Here is a 22,934-nt window from a genome sequence, read left to right as displayed (position 1 = left end):
ATAGAGTGTTAAAAAAAAAACATGCAAGATCTTTCTTAATGAGATGAAAAGATGCTGTGGTTTTTTTTTTTTTTTTTTTTTTTTTTTTTTACTAGCTAATTAGTTGGCTTGGTTCATGAAACAAACAGCTAGTCAGATATCTGTGTTTTTGATACTGTGGTTTTCTTCCTCTCTATTCAAATGTCACATTTCATGGGCTTTCGGCTCTCAGTGAAATGCAGTCCAGTACAACAGCAGCACTAACTATGAGCTCAATGCCAAACATAGAATTGAATGAACACCTCTACTACTGTGACCAAAAGAAAACCTGAGCATCATAGGTGTCATAAAAGTAAACTTAATGGCAGAACAGTTGTATTGGATTGTATTAGATTATGCAGGTGTACCTCCATATACTTTGTTTTTCTCCATGCCATCACTGATGTGGCTGCCAGAATTATGGCAGTTGGTTCAAGTGGATGATTTTTGATTTAATCATGCCAAAACTAGCATATTCCAGTCTGAATATTCAGTTCGGATCTGATTTTATACCACAAATCCACATGTACCAGACTTTTTTTTTTTTTTTTTTCAGTGCTATTTCTTTCAAAAAAAGAATTAAAAAAAATGCAACTTCATGCAGACTTCACAGAGAAGAGAAGAGAAGAGAAGCAACTTCATGAAAGCTTCACATGGATTCCACATGTCATATTCATACAAAAAAAAAAAAAAATGCCATGTATAAAAGTGGCATGCACCCTCCAGTGCACCACTTTGCCTTTTTAAATCTCAATCAACTTGTAATTGTGCCAAGGGAGCATTTACCTCCACACCATTCAGTCCCACAATTAGCCACAAATTGTTGTTGCAACACCCATAATTAATATGCTAATACGTTTACATTGGCCTGTTTGTTGACTCTTTTCTTCAGAAAATAAAAATGCCAGAGCAGATAGAAGGAAATAGCATGAGACTGTGAAAGTTGACATTTCATTTGGCAAGGTGAAATCCAGGAAAGGCACCTTGTTTGGCTCTCATTCAGCTGGGATCACAAATAAAAGAAAATATGTTGAGTGGCGAGGAGCAAATGCAGCAAGCTGTGAGGTCTGCATAATAGCTGGAATCTGGAAGAAGTGGTTCGGTGTCAGAGTCGGCGCAAAAAGACGCATGGCCGCGCATGAGAAGAGTGTCATGGCCTCTGGTTGGGGGTAAAGGAGCACCACAGCGCTCTCCCCTTGATGTGCGCTTTGCCTCAGTAATGGGCAAGCCTCTTACCAGGAGTGTCGTGTCACCAAACTAGAGTTACTCATATGGGCTGTGGAGGTGGATGCTGCCAAAGAATCAGCCAAATGTATTCATGTGCTGTTTGGTGCATACATGCTGAATCTCCTTGTTCAACACTGCACTTTTTTCTGTGGACACAACTTGATAATATTTGCCCTGATAATGGAGTGCAGTCAAAGGCTTCTCTATGGGTCAAAGAGAAGCCTTCCTCCTGAACAACAGATGTATCTCCGTCGTCATCCTTTCGGCAGCTCCGTGGTGGCCTCCACATCTGAGTGAAATTGCCTCTGCATGTTCTTGAACCCCTGTGCATTCTGGGGGTTGGCAAACAGGTTTAAAAGCCCTGGCTTCAGGAGGTATTCACTGCCACCTGAGGGTCGACGTATTGGTCAAGTAGGTTCTGTACAGCCACTGAGACTTGGATAAGGGTCACAACACACACAAGTCAACTATCACGCTGTGCTCCAGCCTGCAGTCTGTTTCCAAGACAGCTGTGTGTGAGAATAAACAAATCAAGCCAGCGAGCAGCTATATTGGTAACAGTAATTTTCACATCACAGGCGCTGATGGAGTGAAAATGCTTCCTCTAAGGGCAAATTCTTCCTGTGATGCTGTCCTTATGGTGATATGAGTGCAGTCAATCATGCCAATTACATTTAGAAAATCGGACATTGTATATGTGGAATCCCTGATAGTTCAGTGACATTAACCTCTGTACAAAAAGACATTACAGCTTTTGCATCTTTAATAGCCACATGTACCACTCTGCTGCACTGGAAATCTGTTGGGAGCCACTCTATTTCTCAATGGCTTAAGGAAACCATGTTTTTTAAAAGACTGCAGAAAATCAAATCATTAGCTTTGATGTTTATTTCATAAATGGCAAGCATTTATTTCTTATTTTACAGAACCACAGTTGTTGCCCGATTGAACACATATCTGCCATTATTCACCACGGTCTATAAATAATAATTTGGGTGCGTGTTGGTCAGATTGAGCCAGGGTGGGGTAGGTGCGGGTGTGCGGCTATGTGTGTGTGTGTATATTTAGTTATGTTTATGTATGTGGTTGAATCTGCACTGGCTTTGTTTCTTGTTCTCTTGTTTTGTTTGACTGTGTTCCTACACAGTGCTGTACTTGAAAATCGGACATTGCTGCTTTGATGTTGCCCTGTCCAGAGTAAGAAAACCTAATGCATCTTAAAGTCTAGTGAATCTTACCGCCCCGAATGGCTGGCAAGATGCAGTTTAACAACGAATGATGAATTATGCCAGACCTCCCAGCCAGTTCTCCTTAAGAAAGAATCAGTTGCCAGAAAACCAAGTTAACACTTGCAAAGTTTAAGATGGTTGTTCTCTCTAAAAGCACGGCCCAGAACAACCCAGAGCTCCAAGAGAACAGCTCTTGGAAATCTAAATCTAAAAAGCTCATTAGCTAGTCACTATCACAGGCCAAAAAAAAAAAAAAAAAAAAAAAAAAAAAATCTTCATAAGCCCCAGATGCTGTGTTTTCTCGAAGGTCTGCCATTGACATTGAATTCCAAAAGTGCCAGAGTTGCCGTTGTCATCATTACACATATACTGCAACTCTTAAATTTGCCCCTGCACATTGTTCCTAATTTGATTTTTTTTTTTTCTCCTTTATTTGCTCAGTAAAAGCTCATAGAGTCATAAAAGTATCATAACCAGATATGAAAAGTTGCGTGGGATGAAACCTGTAGGGGCTTATAAGTGTTCCACACCCGAGGTGGAATATGCACACACTCCATATAGTGTATAAAATAAACAAGAACAATGAGAAAAAATAAAAGAAATAACACAGTGCAAACAGTGCAAAACAGTGCAAAACTTATAGCAGCATAGCTTGATTGTCAGTGAGAAAAATAAGAATGTACTGTAAACAATTACTAGAGGTGTAAAGTGTGTGATGTGTGTGAATGTGTGTGTGTGTGTGTGGGAGTGACTACTTGGCAGTGTTATGGCAGCGTAGATCAAACCTTTTTCAAAACTGTGAAGTTGCAAGCCAACGCTGTATCATAGGCCACACTTACTGCCAAGAGAAATTAATTGTTTTTTTCTTACAGTTAAATGCAGACTGAAGTAATTAAGTAACTGGGTCTTTTTTTTTTTTACTTCTCTGCAGTCCTTTGAAAAGTCAGAAACAAACAACTTATTTGAAGTGTCTTAATTTGAACTTTAAGTTCATTTCAAAGTTAATTTTGGCCCATTTCATTTCATTTCTAACAGATGTGCTGTATTTCACCCCTGTAAAAGTTTGTTTTGTTTTTCTTGTGGTGCATGAACAACATTTGGGCCTGTTTTTGTGCACAGTCGCACACACATCATTTATATCACGAAGGCCAGGATTTGTGTCACATATGAGGCGAAGAAATGAGAATTAGGACAGTTTGAGGTGCAGTGTGCACATAGCCTCAGAGAGAGCTTAGCTTTTTAAGTTCCGTAACAAAATTAAAATGTTCTCTTTCAGAAGAATTAATTTGTTGCTCTGCCACATTCATCCAGCAAATATCCATCTATTAGCTGGTTTCTTTTCCATTGGCACTGATGTCCAGTGGATGAGGCTGGTTCAGAGCCACTGGGAGAAAGTGAGAGTGGAGATAAAAAGGAAATCTAATTACACCAGAGTGGAGCCCAAAAATTAACTCTCTCTTTCTCCCACTTCTTTCTTTTTCTTTATTGCTCCAGCTCTTCATTCCTCCTTACTTCTCTCTTATTATTTTGTATTCCTTTCTTCATCTCCCTCTTGCCTTCCTCTGACAATACTAACCAATATCACTTGTCCTCTCTCTCGTTGTGTGTCTCTCTCCTGCAGCGGAGCCATTGGATGGAGAGGAGTACCTGGACATATCAGGTATCATGCGAAACCAAGCAGGACGCTACGAATGCAAAGCCAGCAACGACGTCGCCACGCCTGATGTCAAATATGTCAACGTGGTCGTCAACTGTAAGTTCTGATAGACTGCACTCCCTGCTACGAATAAAATCGATCACTGGTTAATATTCGTATCATGTTTCATGGAAAGCAGTGCACTTAGTGGATAAAAGCCCAGAAAGTCAAGATGGTGTTAAGGGTAGAGACATGACAGTGCGGCCTCCTTCTTGAAAGTTTTGAAGGACCCTCGGTGCTTGTCTTCTCATGATTAATCCTGGTAAAATATGGCCTCTAATTTCAGCCCACGTCTGACTTTGATTGAAAATGTCGTATCCATGCTGATTCTCAAGTACCACATATCATTTAGCAGACGCTTTTGTACCATTCCAAAACAAGATTGCCTAATTACATCTTGTCAGGGGTCCTTGTTAAATCTGATGAGTGCAATAAGTTAGCTGTTATGGATTGATGATCAGCACAAGAAACATATGAATCGCCCTTGAGACAAGTTATAGAATTCCCTTTGATCCTTAACATAACGCATAAGGCTGTTTACCAAAACAGTAATTCAGCCAGGTTTGATTTCCTAAATTAAATGCTGAAGATACTTTCTACACTGAAGTGTAGTCCATGTTTAATCGCAAATACAAAATCAGCATTAATATACATGAGGCATATTTATGGCCAAAATAATGTTGTGTGTTGTGTACAGTGGATGCTCTGGGAAAAAAAGTTCAGGAATCACAAAAAAAATTATCCATGATACTTGAACTTTGGGAAGTAATTAATATTCCCATAGTGCACAAAATCTATCCTCCACTGGTTCTTTGGATTTGGCCTAGAATGAGAATGAGATTTGACACCACAAATCACAAAATGTAATGCACAAGGAAATTTCCAGGCTAAGTTGTTTTATTTTTTATTTTTTTCTAGTTTTGGCAATGAAATTCAATCTTGAACCACATAAAGCATTTGTCATTAAACAGGATGCCTTTCCTTCAGAGTCAGGCTTAACATACTTTCCTAGAAATTGCCCTACTTGGAGACACAGTTACAATATAAAGTATGAATAATTTGTTTTTATCTCTAACTCAGTGAAAGCAGATCTCAGTGTATTTGTAGGAAAAACACAGTGAGAGCACAGCGACCACATGAATCATAGGCCGTATTGGGCGGTATTGAGGATCAACACGTGACCTTTGGTTATGAGGGGAGACTTGAGGGTTTCATGGATGAGCCAGAGCTGATGTCAGTGTGTGTGACTCTGCAGACCCGCCGACCATAAAGAAAACCCAGAGCTCAGAGACTCAGGTGGGCCGCATGGGGATGCTGCAGTGTGATGCCACCGCCGTGCCCACACCAGAGTTTGAATGGTACAGAGATGACAAGAGGTAAGACTCGACATTCACGCTACCATCCGCCACACCCATATCACAATCCCCATCACGCTCTGTAGTGTTTACTTGTAGGTCAGATTTATAGGCAGAGAAAGTTCATGCGGTAGAGTGCGTCAAGACTAAGTCCTTACTGCAGTGGCCTGGCTTCGAATCCAGCCTGGACGGTTTCCCGCATGTCATCCCCTCTCTCTCCCCAGTCTTTTCTCTCTCTACTGTCACTATCGGATAAAGCAGAAACATCAAAAAAAATAACCTTTAATGATGAATAAATACAGCACAGCACAGATGACTCAACAGCACAGACTTTTCGTCTCATACACTGAAAAATTCATGCAAATCAAGTTGGGACGCAAACATGCAGCCAATTGCCTCCTTGATCACCAACTCCAAGCACAAAATCCATGCTCCAACTGTAAGGCTAATCCAACAAGACAGCACCCTTGTGTGCTAAAGCTTGCTTTATTATCGTAATGCTCTTTGATCTCATCTGAGATTCACAGGACTGAAAGCCCTCTCCCCTGGATGTCTGAGTTGCTGGAAACGATGCCTACATCTTACGCTGTGAGAAAGGTCTTTTCAAAGGAGGTGGGATGGTAGTGTGAAGTGTTAGTGCAACAGGAGCAATCTTGACTTGCGTGGCCAGGCCTACAAGTAATCATTATGTGGGCAGAATATTAGGACTTGTTTTAAATTTGCATGAACATGACGATAACGGGCACAAAGAGGCTTTACTTTGTGACCAGTGCACACTTAAGGCACACTTTCCAGCCATTGTACAGGATTAGGGAATAGCTTGGCTGTCCAATTTGGTCATTATGCTGATGTACAGTGCGCTATTCGCTGCACAAACTTTTAGTGGATTCTCGGCCTCTGTGTTGTCTGCAAGCCCAGGACTACACAGGGGTCCGTCTTTATCACAAGTCTTTTTTTTTTTTTTTTTTGATGTGCTGAGAGTCAGACGATTTCTACATGGTTTGTCCGGAGTGGATTCCTCCTCCTTTTCTGAACTTGGCAGTAGCTCACTGTATTCATCACTCTAGCCTTTAATCAGTCTGCTGTATCTCGCCGGTGCTCCACCCAGTGCTCTACCGTCGTCTCTCACTTGCTTCTCTTTGTCACATCTGCCCCCACACTGACTCCATTGTCACATCCTGATGTTAATTTGATGACATCATCTGTGTGGTTTGATAATGACTAATCACCCACTTAATCACTCACTAGAGTGTTATTCCACTGTTAATCTCACATTAACATGAAAGATGGCAGTGGATCCTGTAATAATTCTTTGGAAAAGAGAAAGGGAGAAGCAGATAGGGTGTGTTCTGCTAAATGTGATTCATTTAGTCGGTTTGAAAATCCTTGTTTATCACAATAATTGTAACTTCTTGTTCATACTAATACCACTGAAATGGAGAACAATGATACTACACTCTACTCTTGCATATGAAATTGCAAAAAGTAAATATAACATGACCAGAATCAGATGATCATTGGAAAGTAACTACTTCAAGAAAATCAGAAAACATCTGAAGAGGACCCAACGATGATGCCAACCCAGACCCTGCATTTGTCATTCAAGATTACCTCTGTTAGCACCCGCTCACCACCTGCATCAGTTTGGCAGTAGAGGTCTGTGATGGTACAGCTGATGATAAAGGGAATTGCACATGTACAGATACGCATGATCTGTAATTGCATTTCCGCTCACACTACAACCAGTAAAAGTTCCCTGAAGAAGGGGAGAGAAACACTGGAGGAATGGCACAAGTGTTATCACAGATATGGTCTCTAAAGTAATAGGCCTATCACGCCGGTGCTTGAAGTAAAAGATTTATGGCCGTTGAAATATTTTGCATTATCTGTTGTTCCGCAATTTTTCCCTAGCCCCATCTATCTCAGTTGTTTTGTCCCCTGGAGAATTTTGCCTGAGCACTTCTGCATGCCCCCCCCCCATTCCCTGTGTGTCAGTGGAAAGTGTTATTGCACTTTCTCCTTGGATGATGATGTTAATGCACCATAATAATATCATTTATCCTTGCTTGGCTAGTTAGTTTTATAGTCTTCTCCCTAATAATCAAACCTAATGCACCATATCATATTGTGCCTTATTTACCTGATTGTTGAGGTGGGGTCTTGTTCCTGCACTTGTTTCCTTGTTAATCCGTTTAATATTACCAGCAATGGCTGTTCTTAAATCCCCCTCGGATTCAGAGCAGATGTTCTGCACGAAGACCATATTCGCTATACTTTTTTATACTTTCAGATTACTTCACTGAGTCACTTCTGACTGATACAAAACAAGTATCCCTGGGGCGCCCCGGTGGCTCACCTGGTAGAGCGTGTACCATATATCAAGGTTAATTCCTTACTGCAGTGGCCCGGGGTTGAACCCAGCAAGGGCCCTTTGCTCCATGTCTTTCCTGTCTCTGTCTGTACTGTCACTATGACACAATGCAGAGATGCCAAAAACATCTTTAAAAAAGCACCATTATATTTGGTTGATTAGATAAAATCTACCTGAGTGCAGCCATCAGCTGCAAGTAGAAGTAGAAAAGTGGAAAAGTTTACTTTGTTCCATTTTTGTATTTGGTCCATTAGGGTCTGTTGTGCCTAATTATAACTGAACCAGTACTACTTGTATGTAAACAAAATTTACATATGATTAGCTTCTTTAATGGACAGAATTTTATTAGCTCGTTATCCCACCAGGATAGAGATCCTGGTGGTAGGAGCCTATCAAAATTACGAGGCTACAGTATCAGAGGAGAGTACTATGAAGCAAGGCTACTGGGTTAGAGAGCTAACTTTGGGTTTAACTCTTTGACTTGGTTAAATTAACTTTAGCTGGGGGTGCCATGGTGCGTACCACCAAACACTGAGGCTAAGCCACAGCGGCTTGGATTCGAATCTGGCCCGGATGCTTTCCTGCATGTCATCCCCTCTCTGTGCACTGTTTTTCTTCTCTCCACTGTGACTGTCTAACAAAACAGAAATGCCCCAAAATAACCTTAAAAAAAAAAAAAAAAAAACACCTGACCCGTTCAGAACAGGTTATATTCAGACTACTTGATCTAAAATGTATCAAAAGACCACCTCATTACAGCTTTCCAGAAAAATGGCATCAGCACTCCTACAGGATCCTTTGGACTCGATATAAACAAAAACATTGCATTCAAATGACCATGGCAAGCACTACAAAGAACCGCACAGTGGGACACTATGGAGTTAAAATAGTAAGAAGCAACGTTGGCACGGCAACTGTGTTTACAGACTGGCAGGACCACTTTGTTTTCCACCATGATTTATTTTATCAGATATGAGCCTATAATAAATGCAAGTATTTCCAGGCCATTTGCCTAGTCTGTCTATAAAAGATGGATTCTTTGAAGTAGCAGGTAGTTCACATTAGGTGACTGCAGTTCTCAATAATTAATGAAATATCGTGTTGCATAATAAGTACTCTGAACATCTTTCACAGGACTCCCAACAGTGATTGATGCAATAGATGGCACCGATGTTGATATTACAGCAGTCACTTGAAATATTAGGTGACTTTGTGAATAGAAAATCGTTTTTGCAGGCTGAAAGCGATGACACTGTATCATATCAGTGATAAATATGAACTCTTACGGATGGGGCAGCGATAAGAACCTTTTATACTATCAGCAATTTTCCTGCAGCAGTCCTCTCCAGCGCTGGCATCACAAACAGCGTTACCTTTGGCAGTTATTTTATTTTATTTACTGCTTGTATTTACAGTATGCTTATTCATCACAGCAGATTGCTCTTCGTGAAAGAAAAACAAAAAGGCTACTAATCCATTTTCCCCTCATCCGTCCCACTGTAGCCTACAGTCTCCTATTGAAATTGTTGGCAGCATCTTTGTGTAATCCCACAATTGTTCATAGTCTAGAATGTTGCTTTTGTTGTTTTATTTGTCTTTTTTGCTATTTTTACTCCTCATTTTTATATTCTATGTGTGCGTTTATATTCTATTTTCATTTTCTCCTCCATAAGCCCTTACATACTCCCAAATTTTCCCATGTGGCTAAACAGTGAAATCTTCACTCATCTTCAAATACATTGCTCTGGATCATCCCTCTCGCATATGAAACAGGTATTTGTTACAAACCCCTCCCCTTTTAATGCGAACGAGCTCACAGCTGGATTGCTTTTTCAAGCCAGCTAACTCAAAGGAACCCTGGGTATGTTATGCCTCCCTCGTTGTACAGACCTCTGCAGCTTTATTGAAACATTATGGACTTTTTTGTGCTCTTTGTCGTGTATTCCCTTTTTCTGGTATTCACACCAGTTACAAGAAGAAATGCCTGAATGAGAGCATCAGTCTAGAATGTGGTTTGCCCTCAGATCAATTTGTTATGCTGGGCCCTCCATGCATGAGTCACCGCTTACTCTCTGATGTCAACATCAGCTTCTTTATACCCGTTTTTGGGCTGTTTCCTGTGGTTGGCATTTTCAGGCGCCTCAGTCCAGTTATTTGGTGCCACCTGAGTTCAAACGACTTTGTTCTCACCTGCCCAAATAAACCAAACTAAGTGAGATCACACAACGGAGTTTGAACAAGCTGCTCTAAACATGTTTGGTGTGAAGAGTCTGCACGGCTCCTCCCTTCCTCCCGTCCTGTGAGCGGAGCAGCATCCCTGTGAACCCTCATAACTGTTCATGTCTATTCTACGTCTAGATTTATGTACGCATGAAATGCTGCTCCTCCTCACCTGACGGAACATAATTCATCGCTTTAACTACACAGCGTCATTGACTTCACCATCTCCCAGTGAGATTGCCACCACAGGATCCTTGAGTCTACGTGGCGCTTATAGACCCAATTAGCCTCAGCAGAGGGCAATCCATCATGATCCTGGAGCAGCTAGCCAGCAGTTCATAACTGATCACTGGCACTACCTCGCTGGTTCTTTGATCAAGACCCTCCTCCCGCTCCTATCAAGCCTCCTCCTTGCTGCACTGGCTCTGCATGATGAGAGGCGTCCTGCTCTTTAACCACAACATACCAGTTTGGCTGGCAGGAGGCGTGTAAAATTCACTTTCAAGTCGTTCTATTCAAAATGTGAATCAAATTTATCATCCTTTTTTTAAGTTTGTTTATTTTGTATGCTTTTTAATGTGTTTTTTTTTTCTCAGGCATTTCTGCTTTATTAGATAGTCACAGTGGAGAGAGACAGGAAAGACAGAGATGAGAGAATGGATGACATGCAGCAAAGGATCTGGCCTGGATAGGAAGGGGTTTTTTTATTTTTATTATTACATTCATCTGTCCATTCATCCATTTTAAAGCTGCGAGGGAGCATCTTTTTGCAGGAAAAGACTTCCACATCTTGAATAACCACTTCATGAATTGACTCAATTGAAAGTGAACCAGTGTTGGGGTCATTACTGGGAGAAAAATGTTACAAATTACACATTACTTGTTACTTTTCTTACCAGTAATCTAGCTCTACCTTTTTTCTCCCTGAGAATAGTAATTAGTCATACTACTTGTTCCATTGCATTTACATTGCACCAAAAAAATGAGTGTGGTAGTCTTATTTACACTGAGTCAGTAAATATTATAGACCTCCTTTACCAGCAGAAGAAAAAAAACAAACAACATCTTTAATTGGTATTTTATTGGGCCAACAGTATTAGTTTCCAGCTTTCTAAGTTTCTGTATTTACTACTTGGTTAGCAATGTCGGTGTCAGCTGTTATTGTATTGCAAAATCTCCTTACTTCCTTAACTCCTCCTTACCTCCTATCTCCTTACAGTAAGAGGAACTGTAATGTGATTACTTCAATTCGAACAGTAATCACTTACTTGACTCACTTAAAGGAAAACGTTATTGCAGCAACACACTTTGTACTGCATTACCTCCAGTGCTGATGTGAACTCTTTCTGAGCCTCAAGACATTGTTGGCCATATTTATACAGTAGATGTTGGTTAAATATAGAAACTCCAAGGCTCTTTATATTGATTATGTCTTTGTAATTAAGTTTTGTGAAACAGCCACCCACCTAAAATATGTTTATGTTCAATATGTTCATGATCATCTATAAAGCCATCCTCTGAGCTGGCATATGTCTCGTGCAGTTTGTACAGTATATCAGCCCATCCATGTTTCTTACATGGCAGAACCCAAAGTGATTTGTCAACTAATGTGACAGACAAATATGTTTGTTGTTTTGTCAGCCGATACATGATTGCTGTCACAGCCACCCGACTATTTTCAATCATTCCTGGGTTACAAGTCTCAGCAGGACCTCCGCGTGATTTCATTTATCATCAGCCTTGAATCATAACAGGCCTGTCATTCTCGGTGGCAGTGATAACCTACTTTAGATGCTCCCACACGCCACAGAATCAAATCTGTCCGTGTGATGATTTGCTCCGGTCTTTCTTCTCCGCCGGCCTGCAGCTTCAGCGCTGCACACACTCTGCCTGCCCTCCGCTGAATGGCGGGGTCAGATCATTTCAATCCAGGGCTTAAGGTTACAAAGTGCGGCTGTACAGAAAGAGGTGGACATCAAACTTATTCAGTGAACCACCACTGCCCTCTGTCTGCAAAAGACAAATGCCGTGCATAATGATAACAGGTCTTGCAAAACTTCCCTCCAAAATAGATACTGTAGATGTGAATTACTTCTGCCAGCTTTTCTGATAATGTATTCTGGCTTAATATGCTCGATGAATCTGGCAGAGACACAGGCATATTTGAGAATGAACTTGAAATCACAAGTGGAAGAAGTTGGGCTGACGATCAGCGTGTGCCAGCAAGTTTAAAGTTAAAATGAGCAGCCAAAATGTCGATGCACTAAAAGGTAATAGTAAAGTGGAAAGACTCTTTTTTGGGCCAGGGATCCAGTTTGCTGTTCTTTATTTATTAGGCTGCCAAGCATTGGAACTCACAACCCATTTGCAAATGCAGTATGACTGCAGCCCCAAACTTGAGCGTGAAAACACCAGGGAGTTATAGCTGTTCTGACCTGTTTCGGTCAGCTCACCTCATATTCCCCTATTACGGCATTACAATCATATACTATAATCTATAGTAAAAATAGCTGCATGCTCTCCCGAGTCCCTGTAGTGCTGTGTAGTATCTAGGTCTCTCAGTATGCTCTGTGGGCAGATAGTCCTCTTTAACAGTACAGTCACTTCCCATGAAGACACACAGGAGAATATATATCTGCTGCTGGCCTTATCATCGGAGGAAGAGGTGCTGTAGATGGAGTGGGGCCGCTGTTGGTACACTTGTCCCTCTTATAGGTCTCTCTTTCTCCCTCTCTCTCACTCTCACACAAACGTGCACGCACACCCTGCCACCATTCCCAAGGTGTCCCTGTGGGAAGGACCTCAGCACTTTATCAAGTTCCCACTCCCCAGTGGGCCAAATTATGCTGCACCATGATGTGCATTTTCCTTTTTATGCTAATTCTATCTATCAGCCAAGTATGTGTCAGCATAAACTCCTGCTGCCCCGCTCGAGTTCAGATTACCACATTACCCAGCCTTAAGTAGGATTAAGTTGAGGCGCCTTAAATTAACTTCACCTTATTCATGATACGAAGGGCTCAATCAGCCTAGAACAAGCTGAATCTATTATGTTTGCTGTGCTATTAAAGGAGTTTTATTTAGTAGTGATGATGTTAGGAATAGTTCATCACCGAGGTACACAGTCAATGTCAGCAAATTATATTGATTTTTTTTTTCTCCTTCCAAAAGGGGTTCAAGGTGACATAATTGATTGTCAGAAGCTTGCTGGTCATTAAAGCTGCCAGAGGTTAAAGGCAGGGCCTCTGCAGCATACTAATATTTCATCTCAAAACTGGATAACCAATGTTGCTGCTGTCTTTTGACTGCAGAATTAAGACATGCAGTGATTATGGAAGAAAATATCTGAAAAACTGTAGGTTGATATCTCAGAGGTGGTACACATATGTACACAGAAATAGATACATACAATAAAAGCCCCACATTATTTTCTATAGTCTGAGCGCTGTGGTTTTGACCTTCATACCCCTTCCTATTTGTTGTTGTGCCATGGGCAATCAAGAAATTTAAGCTTATTCTGATGCTGTGCTCATTATAAGTCATTAAATCTCTGGCAGCCTGAAATAGCAATAGAAATGTGCGGAGTGGACAAATTGCTTTGTGTTTCAAAGAGCCTGTGTCTTCTCCTCTTTTCTCTACACAGAATCCAAAAGATAGGGCATCATTTTTAGGTAATGATGCAGAATTACAGATAGCAGAGTACTGTGTGTGAAAATATATAATTTTTTTTTCCATAATGAGGTAGGCTACTTGGCAAATTAGACGCCTACACTGAAAAAGTTCACTGACATCAGAGTGACCCCTGCTCTTGCAAAATAGCTGGTAAAAAAAGTAAAACTCATTAAGGAGTATAATGCTGGGTGCCAGAGTGAGGCTTAGCTATCAAAAGACCTGTACTTACATTATAGCGACATTTTCAACTGTTATTAACCTCTACTAAAACTATTAGATATTTCTATTAATTTCAGAGTTAATTTTGTATCTGCTAACCTTTTGTTTTCTAAAATGTTAGCTGATAGAGTTGTGGAATGAACCCCGCCAACTATCTTCTGTATCAAGCTGATGGCCGTTTTTCTCCATCAGTGTATGTACCATGGAGTGAACACGGTTTTTTAAAGATGCTGATTTTAATTGTTTTCACACATTTGGTCCTGCACCTGTGGTTATTTCTGGATGTGCATGCTGTTTCTGTGAATCTTTATATGTATGATGGAACTCATGGTCCGCTTTTTAACCTCTTCAGCTCTGCCGCTCCAGTCACCGGGTTTGTCATTGCTGCATGGCTGATTTTTGGTCAAACTCATACAACCTTATTTTAAATTGTGGTGGAGATCCTGAGGTTTCCAAAGATACCATGTATGTCCTGCTGAAATACAGGGAAATGTGCATAAAATGATGCACAAGACATCTAGGTAGATAGAAAAAAAAATCGAAGGGCCTAAGTAACATCAAATAATTGAATAAATTTAATTCACACATAAAAAAAAAACAAGCAAACAAATACTGTGGAAATGTAAATGTCCGACAAATTGAATACGTTTCAATTTTACATTTTGAGTTTTGAGTTTCTATCACAAAGCTACATCCACAGAAATTGCAACATGTAAAGTCAAGCAGATTTGCATTTTTGGGATGGTACACCACATACAGAACGGAGCTAACGAACCTGTCAGCCACCTTCCGGAAAGTATCATATTATTTCAGGCCTGATGCCAGTCCTAAACTTAACCCTAAGGCGCTGGAGCCAAAAACATACAGTAAGTGGGTTATAACTAACTTTACAGAAGAGAAATAGTTCATACCCCCTCTCATTAGCATCCAATTTGAATTTTGGATATTTTGTTGATTCGCTGAGTTCTGGTGAGGATGTCCTTATTTGATATAAACCTCTTTTTTTTCCTCCCAAAATGTTGCTTACACCCTTCTGGCTTCACGTCGTCTGACCTTCATTACATTGCGGTGTATTTTAATTGGCTGCAATACTTTCTCTCCTCTCCAGGCTGTCCAACGCCCAGGGCATCAATATCCAAATCCTTGGCACCACCACTATCCTTATGATTGCCAATGTCACCGAGGAGGATTATGGGAACTATACCTGTGTGGCCTCGAACAGACTGGGCATCCAGAACGCCAGCCTCTTCCTGTATAGTGAGTATATATTACCCCCAAGAGCTATTGCTTCATTTTTTAATCTTACCATAGCAATGAACCGATCAGCACCAAAACGTCAGCTTTCTGCTCCACAGCAAGTACACAGCACCCCAAAAAATTATGGTTACACCTTACACCACACACCCAGGTTAAAGCTTTGACCTCAAATCATTGTCTTGTTTCAGAGTTTCAAAGTAGATAGGAAGGACTTGGAGCTCTTCTTTCTTCTAACTAAATTTTGCATCGAAAATTGATAGAGAGAAAAAAAAAGCTGCTGAACTTCTGTGCGCCTGTCCCCAGCGTGAGCATGATTACTAGTTTGAAACCCAGTTCTGTGGTCATTTTTATTCAGTTAGTCAGTCATAACACAACCTCCCACAAATGGATCAAAAGAGAGCCTGATGATTTCATATCCAGAGTCAGGTGATGTTTACAGATTTAACTGATTAAACTCAAAAGAAACTAGATTTTTTTCAATTTATGCTGAATTGGAAATTTTACTGACAATGTTACCATGTGCTAAATGAGTGTACTTTTTTCTCCTTAAACTTACCTTAAACTTAAAGCTGGGATAAAGCTGGGTTTAACTTTATTATCACAGTGTGATTTCCCAATAAAATTAATAAGAGTGTAGAGCCAAAATATCAAACAACGGTGTGTTTGTCTGTACAATCTCAGCCTCTTGCTCAATAATGCATCGTACACCTGTGATATAAGAGGCTGTCAGCCACCTGCACAGCCAGTCTATACACAACAGTCCAGCAACTGGACTGAATATTCAAGTTCCCACTCCTATAAGGCTTTTAGGTTTAAATATCTTAATCAGTTGTCCCAACTTGTCCCTTCATCCTGATCTGCATTCTGCACGCTTTCGTCACAGCAAAGGAATCAATTCCCCATCATGGCCACTAGATGTCACCCACACCTCAAAAATGTTGTCTGTAGTGACTCATGGTTTTCCACGGGCTACCAGGATCACAATCAGAATCAGTAATACTTTATTGATCCCCGAGGGGAGATAGGATACTCTACTAATAGCTCAATCATTTACATCACAGTTTAGGCATCTGCTGATCCAGAGTGACTTACAGCACGAGCAGAGGTGGAAAAAAACATATGTTCTTTAATATTAAAATAATTCCTAGATGTAGATGATCATCATTACAAGCCAGCAGTAGTGCAGTGCTAAGTGCTCAGACAGCTGTAACAAATTTTGCTGTCTCCAGAACAGTGTGGGCTCATTATAAGTAACTGCACCCTAGGAGCCATAATTCATTATATTATGATCGTATTAAACTCCTGAAACTGGCGGTTTGGCATCCTGTCCTCCCCACAAAAATCTATACAATTCAGTCACATCTCTGTGAATGATGAATAGGACTGGCATTCAGCTTTCTTGTCATGTTTTTGCTTAAAATGTGGGAAAAGGCCAACTGCCATGCATCGAATGTCAGCATTTCTGCCATTCATCATCTAATTATTCAAGGGATGAGTAAAATTGTGTGATGAAAACTATGATATTTAGGGGAGTTGTCTTTTTCTGGCTTGTCTTTTTGTAAAATCAGTTCTTAAACTGCTTCAGATTTGCTTCAGTTGTAGCTGTAGTTGAAGAAATAATGTGTTTCCTCCCAACACTAGCACAGAGAGTCAACCCCCAAAAGAGTTGATTTTTGGACTCCATCAAGCCTCTGAGTCCGAGTTTGCTCTGTAACTCTCGTAGACAAAAGTAAACAGAGATGACTATTTGTATCTGCTGATTCTGACTCCACTGTTTTGTTTGCACATACACAAAAGAGCTAATTGGCTGGTGGCCACCCTTCTTTTTGCATGAAGCAGCTGTAGGCTGTGTCCTCATGAAAGTGTCGACAGACACAGCTCAGCCTTTTGAGTGCCACAGACACAGCGCTTTCAAATGCAGGCTCTTATGGTTTAATATCAGAGGCGAGGTGTCAGTTCCTGTGACGCCCACATTTGCAATCAGAGTTGGAAATGTGGGAGTCGTGCACCAAACACCCAACACTGCACAAGAATGATCATGTATAATACAGAAGTGTGGGGTAAAGAAAAGAGCCAGGGAAAAAAAATGAGCATTTTTTTTTTCTTTTTCTTTTGTCTTTTAACGAGACAGGAGAGACACATCGAGCTGCAGGCGCAGAGAACCGCCGCAGTGTTAGACAGAGCTGGAAGTATCCATAAGGATACTTCCAGGCATATTATTTGCAGCAAACCCTTACCCTGACTTTAACCTGAGCAAACCCATACCTTGAAACGCCCCGGTCTAAGCCTGCTGCTCCCAAACTGTGGATATGGCAGTTTCTGTGCCTGCAGCTTGACAAGTAATAATAATAATTAAATCCTGGGCCTGTTTTTCTGTGATTACCATCCATGAAAATTGATGTACTACTACTACTACTTCACCACACAGTCCTCTCTCTCTCTCTCTCTCTCTCTCTCTGTCTCTGCAGGACCTGGCACAGGTCGAGATATCAATGGCTCTGCCTGTGTATCTCAATCACTGTGGCTCCTGCTGGTCTGCTTCGCCTGCCTTTTCTTCAAGTGTTAATACTGCCCTCCTCCTCCTCCTCCTCCTCCTCCTCGTCCTCCTCCTTCTCCACCTCCTGTGGCACCTGGCCTCCTTCCCTCCTTCCTTCCTCCTCCTCCTCTCCAACCAACCGACATCCTTACTGCTACCTTAATACCAACCGTCCCGCCCCCAGACTGTTTGCATTATGTTACAACAAAACCTAATGTGCTCCAAGGCACTGCTTAGAGATATTAAGAAAAGTGATGGGCTATGAATAAAATGCTAAGTTTTAAGAACAACAACAAAAAAAAAAATCATAATAATAACAAAGAAATGAAGGACAGAACAAGCAAACAGTGCTCTTTTTAAAGAATTGCATTGTTATTTTTAATTTGTATGTATTTCTTTTTTTCTGCTAAATCCTGTCTTTGGGGTCTGGATTGAGTTCGGGATTTGTTGTTATCTCGTCTTCATGGGGTATTGAAACAGAGACGCCCCGCTCAAAGGGATGTCAGCAATCCAACAATCATGTGTCTCGAGAAGTACTGAAGACATGAGGTATATTTCCTCTTGCTCCCATAGTTGCATTACTATAACTTAAATTGTATTGTTAGATTTAACCAACCATTTAACCAGTGCATTAATGATCAACGAGCAAAGTATCTGCCAAATATCAATAAAATATAGAGATTTGAAACTAACATACAGGGGTCAAAGGGAACATATTGCAGCCGGCAAAGCCGGTAACTTTACTGAGAGAGATTAGTGCTTGGTATGCTTGTTAATGTCTTTACTACCATAACCTGATGCTACTACATGGAAACACAGACACTCAGCATTAGCTACACTGTCAGATATCTCCTGAACCAATGGCCTTGCTTTCTGGATGCAGCAGATTGCTGATTGTTTGCTGTTGAGCCCAGAAATCGAGGACGGCGGTGACTAGAATAGAGCTGGTCCTATCAAGTTAAACCATTCAGACCCTAGGAAATGAATTCATCTGCAGTTGGATATCTACATCCTCATTCAGTGGCTTGGCAACCACTCGCCTTTATTCCAAAAGAAATCCTCTTTCCTTTGCAGCAGGACTCTCTCACTTAGGAATCCACAGTAGGTGATAATGATATGTACTGTACATAGTCAAAATTTTGTATTTCCTTATGATAAGATAACTTGTTCCGCCACTGTAACAAGCGGAAATAGCGAAATTTGTTGCAGTGTAATGTTGCTTGTTTGATAAACCAACCAACCATACGGTGCAGTGGACTCTGCGCTAAAGCAGCCTGCACCGCGTTTAGCTACATATATGTAAAACCACATGAAGTGTTTGCTTTTTAGTTGAAGAGTTTTAGGCATCAAAGAAATACCACGATGCTCCTATACTGCTGGAATTTGGATAGAAATGTATGACACCAATGAATGACTTGCTTTTTAGTTTGTTTTTTTTCTCTTTCAAAAAGGTACGTGTGTTTTCATATGAGATGATACAGCAAATTCAGAATATATTGAGAGTGATTTTATTTCTGTTCCTTTTTTCTCTATGTCTTTATTTCATTCAGTTTAATTGTGTATATATACTTGAATCCAATGTCCTTATATATGAAAAGACAAAATTAATGTGTCCATGTCTCTGAATAGGTTAGTAATTCGTTGGGGATGATTAACTTGTAGTAAATTGGCAACCCTGCTCTATCCTGTGAACGGAAGACCATTAGAGAATGTTTTTAAAAAATGATTTAGCGTAAAAAAAGATTGTTTTTGTGAAGTTATTGTACTTAACTTTGAAATGACTGGCTTATGTAACTTATTAGGGAATGGAACGTAACATTCAGCTTGTCATGAAATGAAAGCTCTTCAGGACCTGGAATGCAGTATGAGAGCAAAAAAACGAACGCTGACAGCCCTCAATTGTTCCATCACAGCCATTGAGCTGATTGGCTCCTTTCAATGTAATACCATTTTATATGACTACCCTAAGAGTCCTGGCAAATCCTGTTTTTTCTTTTTTTTTTAACAATCCTTCTCCAGTAGTTAGGCTGATCAATGACCTTGTCAATTCTTTCAGCATACAGCTCTGCGGTTATTGCTTTTGTGATGACCAAGCTGAAGAGAATTGCTTAAACCAGTGAACTATTGCTGCCTTTTTACCATTTATTCTGACCTAAGGTGACTAATTCTGTGCGGATTTCACCACCCAACCCAGTGCGTACATGTCTCTGCTCTTCTAATGACTAAGCTGAGACGATGCATTGCTGTACATGTGTAATTACTGTCATCCTTGTCATACATTAAAGATTTATTCCCAGTGTTTTCATTGTAACTGCTTCTGAGGCCATGGCTGTGTGACATTGTAGTGTTGATGATGCCACCTGATCCAGTCTAATTTCCATGCGGGTGAAACACCGTTTGTAGTGCTGCACAGAGACTGAGCTAGGCCACGATTCAATCTGTATTGAGGCATAAACAATCATCATAGTCTCTATCAATCACAACGCGCACTACAACGTCTAACAATCACAGATTTTTTTCACTCTAACAGCTGGAAGCATCTCTGGAGAAAATCAGAAGGCTGCTTCGTTTCACGCTTCTGCAAGCTTAAGTGTACTCTTGTTTTTGCTTTAATTTTAGACAATTGAACAGAATCAACTCTAATGTTGCCACGCCGATGTGGGTTGCAGTGGTTGACACTTTTTTTGTACTACATAAGCTTCTCTCCAGGCTATTCCACCACTTATAGCCACTGGCTAGTCCATCCTTGACGATGCTAGTTTATCAGCAACAGTTATCTTCTTACTGTAATACGAATTGAATGGTATGGAAGCTCTGGTGATGGAGCTGTTCATGAACAATTTGCATGAGAATGGCCTGTGCTACAGTATAATGTCTATTCCAGTTAGTCTACCTGTATCACTGTGTGTCACATTAAAACCTCAGGGCAGAGTGAGGCTGGCCTTGGGCAGTAATTGACAGACTCTCAGTCAAACCAAATGTGTTTACAGTGGAGTAATATCTACCAGACTACCAGAGCAAGGTCAGATAGTATTCACAATTATTTTAACCTGCTTGGAATCGCTAATGGGTGGAGTTTATCGCATCACCACCATAGTCCAAGGTAAGTTTACAGCAGCTAAACTGACTTTGGAATGCCTTCCTGTCATTATCTAAACTTCATAGCATTTATTGCATTGTGATAATGTGAGGCAAACCTCACCCATATGGGTGTCCAAGCATGTCTGAGCAAATTAAAAACAGCTGCTATGGCATGAGGTCTGCAGACCACCAAAATAAAAGCTATGGAGCTCTGTCCTATATCTAAAGCAGAGAGAATCAAGGAGAACTGTCCATCCTGTGCTTGTAGAAAGACCAACAGCCAGCCTATGCACACAGCACCAAACCCCCGGTAGACAGAGCTGGACATCTACTGCAGACTGTAGACACAGTTTCGTAGTTTACTATTGAGCATTGCCTCAAAATATTACCACTGCTTCATCATAAAAAAAAGGCTTATCCTGTGTATGTGTGTGTATGAGTACTTACCCAGTTCAGTTGATTATTATTAACCAATCTGAGAGGTTACTACATGAGGCATGACACATTATGAGTTGGCCAAACAGCTAAAAACTCACTTTCCACTAAGCTATGGTTACAGCCGTAACCCTCTATTTCAATTTCAAGTTTTTTTTCTTTTCTTCCTATGTTTGTATATAAGATGTTTCTACAGTAGAATGTTGTAAAGTCAGCAAATCCATAAGATCTCGTTTATACAACTCGACAGTTCAAGTTTAAACTCCAAATGTAACTATCACGTTTGTATTTCCCTCTGGTTGACTTCACAGGAAGTCAAGATTTAATTAATGGAAATATGACACGGCAATGTCCCATTTTTTTCTATTTTGCTTTTCTTTAATATGGCATAAGGTGTGGCAGTCAGTTTCTAAAAAAAATGATATGTAATAAAAAGGTATATGAGGAAAATGTTCATAACACAAAATAAAGTTGTTTGAATTCAATGTTCTGTATTTGAATGTGACTTGACATGTTGGGGCAAGTATCCTCCTTTGGAGAAAGCTTGGAACACACAGAATCTTAATGGTACTGTTTATCGCCATGTAACATGCAAATAAAAATAATATATGTATTGTTATATTCTCTCTGGAGAGATTTTTGTGCTGGGGAACATTTCGAATCACAAAGAAGTGCAGTTGAGACTCTTAACCAAAGGATTGTTGTTTGTCATTTTCGGTGAGAGGTAAGTCATTTTTGAGCAACACCATAGGGAGTTTCGTACAACATTTTCAACCCTGCTGGTCCCATCTGTGGGTTCAACAAACACATGCTGCATGGCCACGCTTTGTTCAAACCTACAGAACTTTATTTTAATCCCAAGGTTTCCAAAGATACCAGCATCTCCTGCTGAATTACAGGGAAATTAGTAAAAAATGATGCACAAGACATCGAGGTATTTTCTATCTGATGGCTGCAATATTCCGCTCAGTGCGATGAAGCAATCAGCAGATACAGAACATAAATGTGACATTGTCATACAATGTGCAGGCAAAAAAAAAGAAAGAAACAAAGAAACAAAGAAAGAAAAGGCTTTTTTTCTAACCTTGAAGCCACTGAAATGGAAGCTGCACCTCAGTGTCCAAGGTAACAGCACGGCTCAAGCCACAGTGCAGTACTACATTTATCCACCAGGTGTCCCACCAGACCAGCTTTTACTCACCTAGAAAAAGGCCTGACTGTGCCAGGGGGAAAGGTTGACCACTCTCTATGCAGAAAAATGTGAAGCAGGAGCACAAAGGTTGGAAAAGTGTGCTTGTGCCTGGAGGAGTTCCACTTTAAATTTCCACAGCAGCTGGGAACAAAAAGGGCAGGAAAACCCAAATGAGAACATTCCCAGTTCCCCTGTAGCAGTATGCCATTGACTGCAAGCACTTCACCTTTAACCACTGGAGTGAAGCAGCTGGATGGACGAAAAGTAGTGGATTTGAACATTTTAGGGCACTTTTGGTTCATCCAGAAACCGAATGAACTCATAGGCCCACAGTGTCCTAGCAGTTTTCCCAGGATCTTAGAGAAGAGCTCTGGACAAATAGTGTGAAAGGATTTTTTTTTTCATGTTAAAAGTGTATTAGAGCTA

At 40.6% G+C, this 22,934-nt stretch overlaps 1 protein-coding gene across 1 annotated transcript in view; it reads left to right on the top strand.

Moving 5' to 3' along the window:
- Positions 1-21,292, top strand: part of lsamp (limbic system associated membrane protein) — a 202,866-nt gene extending 181,574 nt beyond the window's left edge. Inside the window, exons 5-8 of the mRNA XM_030066605.1 lie at positions 4,096-4,227; positions 5,426-5,546; positions 15,116-15,264; positions 17,733-21,292. Of these exons, the coding sequence (XP_029922465.1) occupies positions 4,096-4,227; positions 5,426-5,546; positions 15,116-15,264; positions 17,733-17,830 (500 nt within the window). The 3' untranslated portion in view covers positions 17,831-21,292. The remainder of the gene's footprint in view (positions 1-4,095; positions 4,228-5,425; positions 5,547-15,115; positions 15,265-17,732) is intronic.
- Positions 21,293-22,934: the final 1,642 nt, after the last annotated feature.

The sequence above is a fragment of the Myripristis murdjan genome, chromosome 13 (genome assembly GCF_902150065.1).
Source record: "Myripristis murdjan chromosome 13, fMyrMur1.1, whole genome shotgun sequence".
In the NCBI taxonomy this organism is placed as follows: domain Eukaryota; kingdom Metazoa; phylum Chordata; class Actinopteri; order Holocentriformes; family Holocentridae; genus Myripristis; species Myripristis murdjan.
The sequence above is the reverse complement of the archived record's forward strand: the minus strand, read 5'-3'. Positions and strand labels throughout refer to the sequence as shown.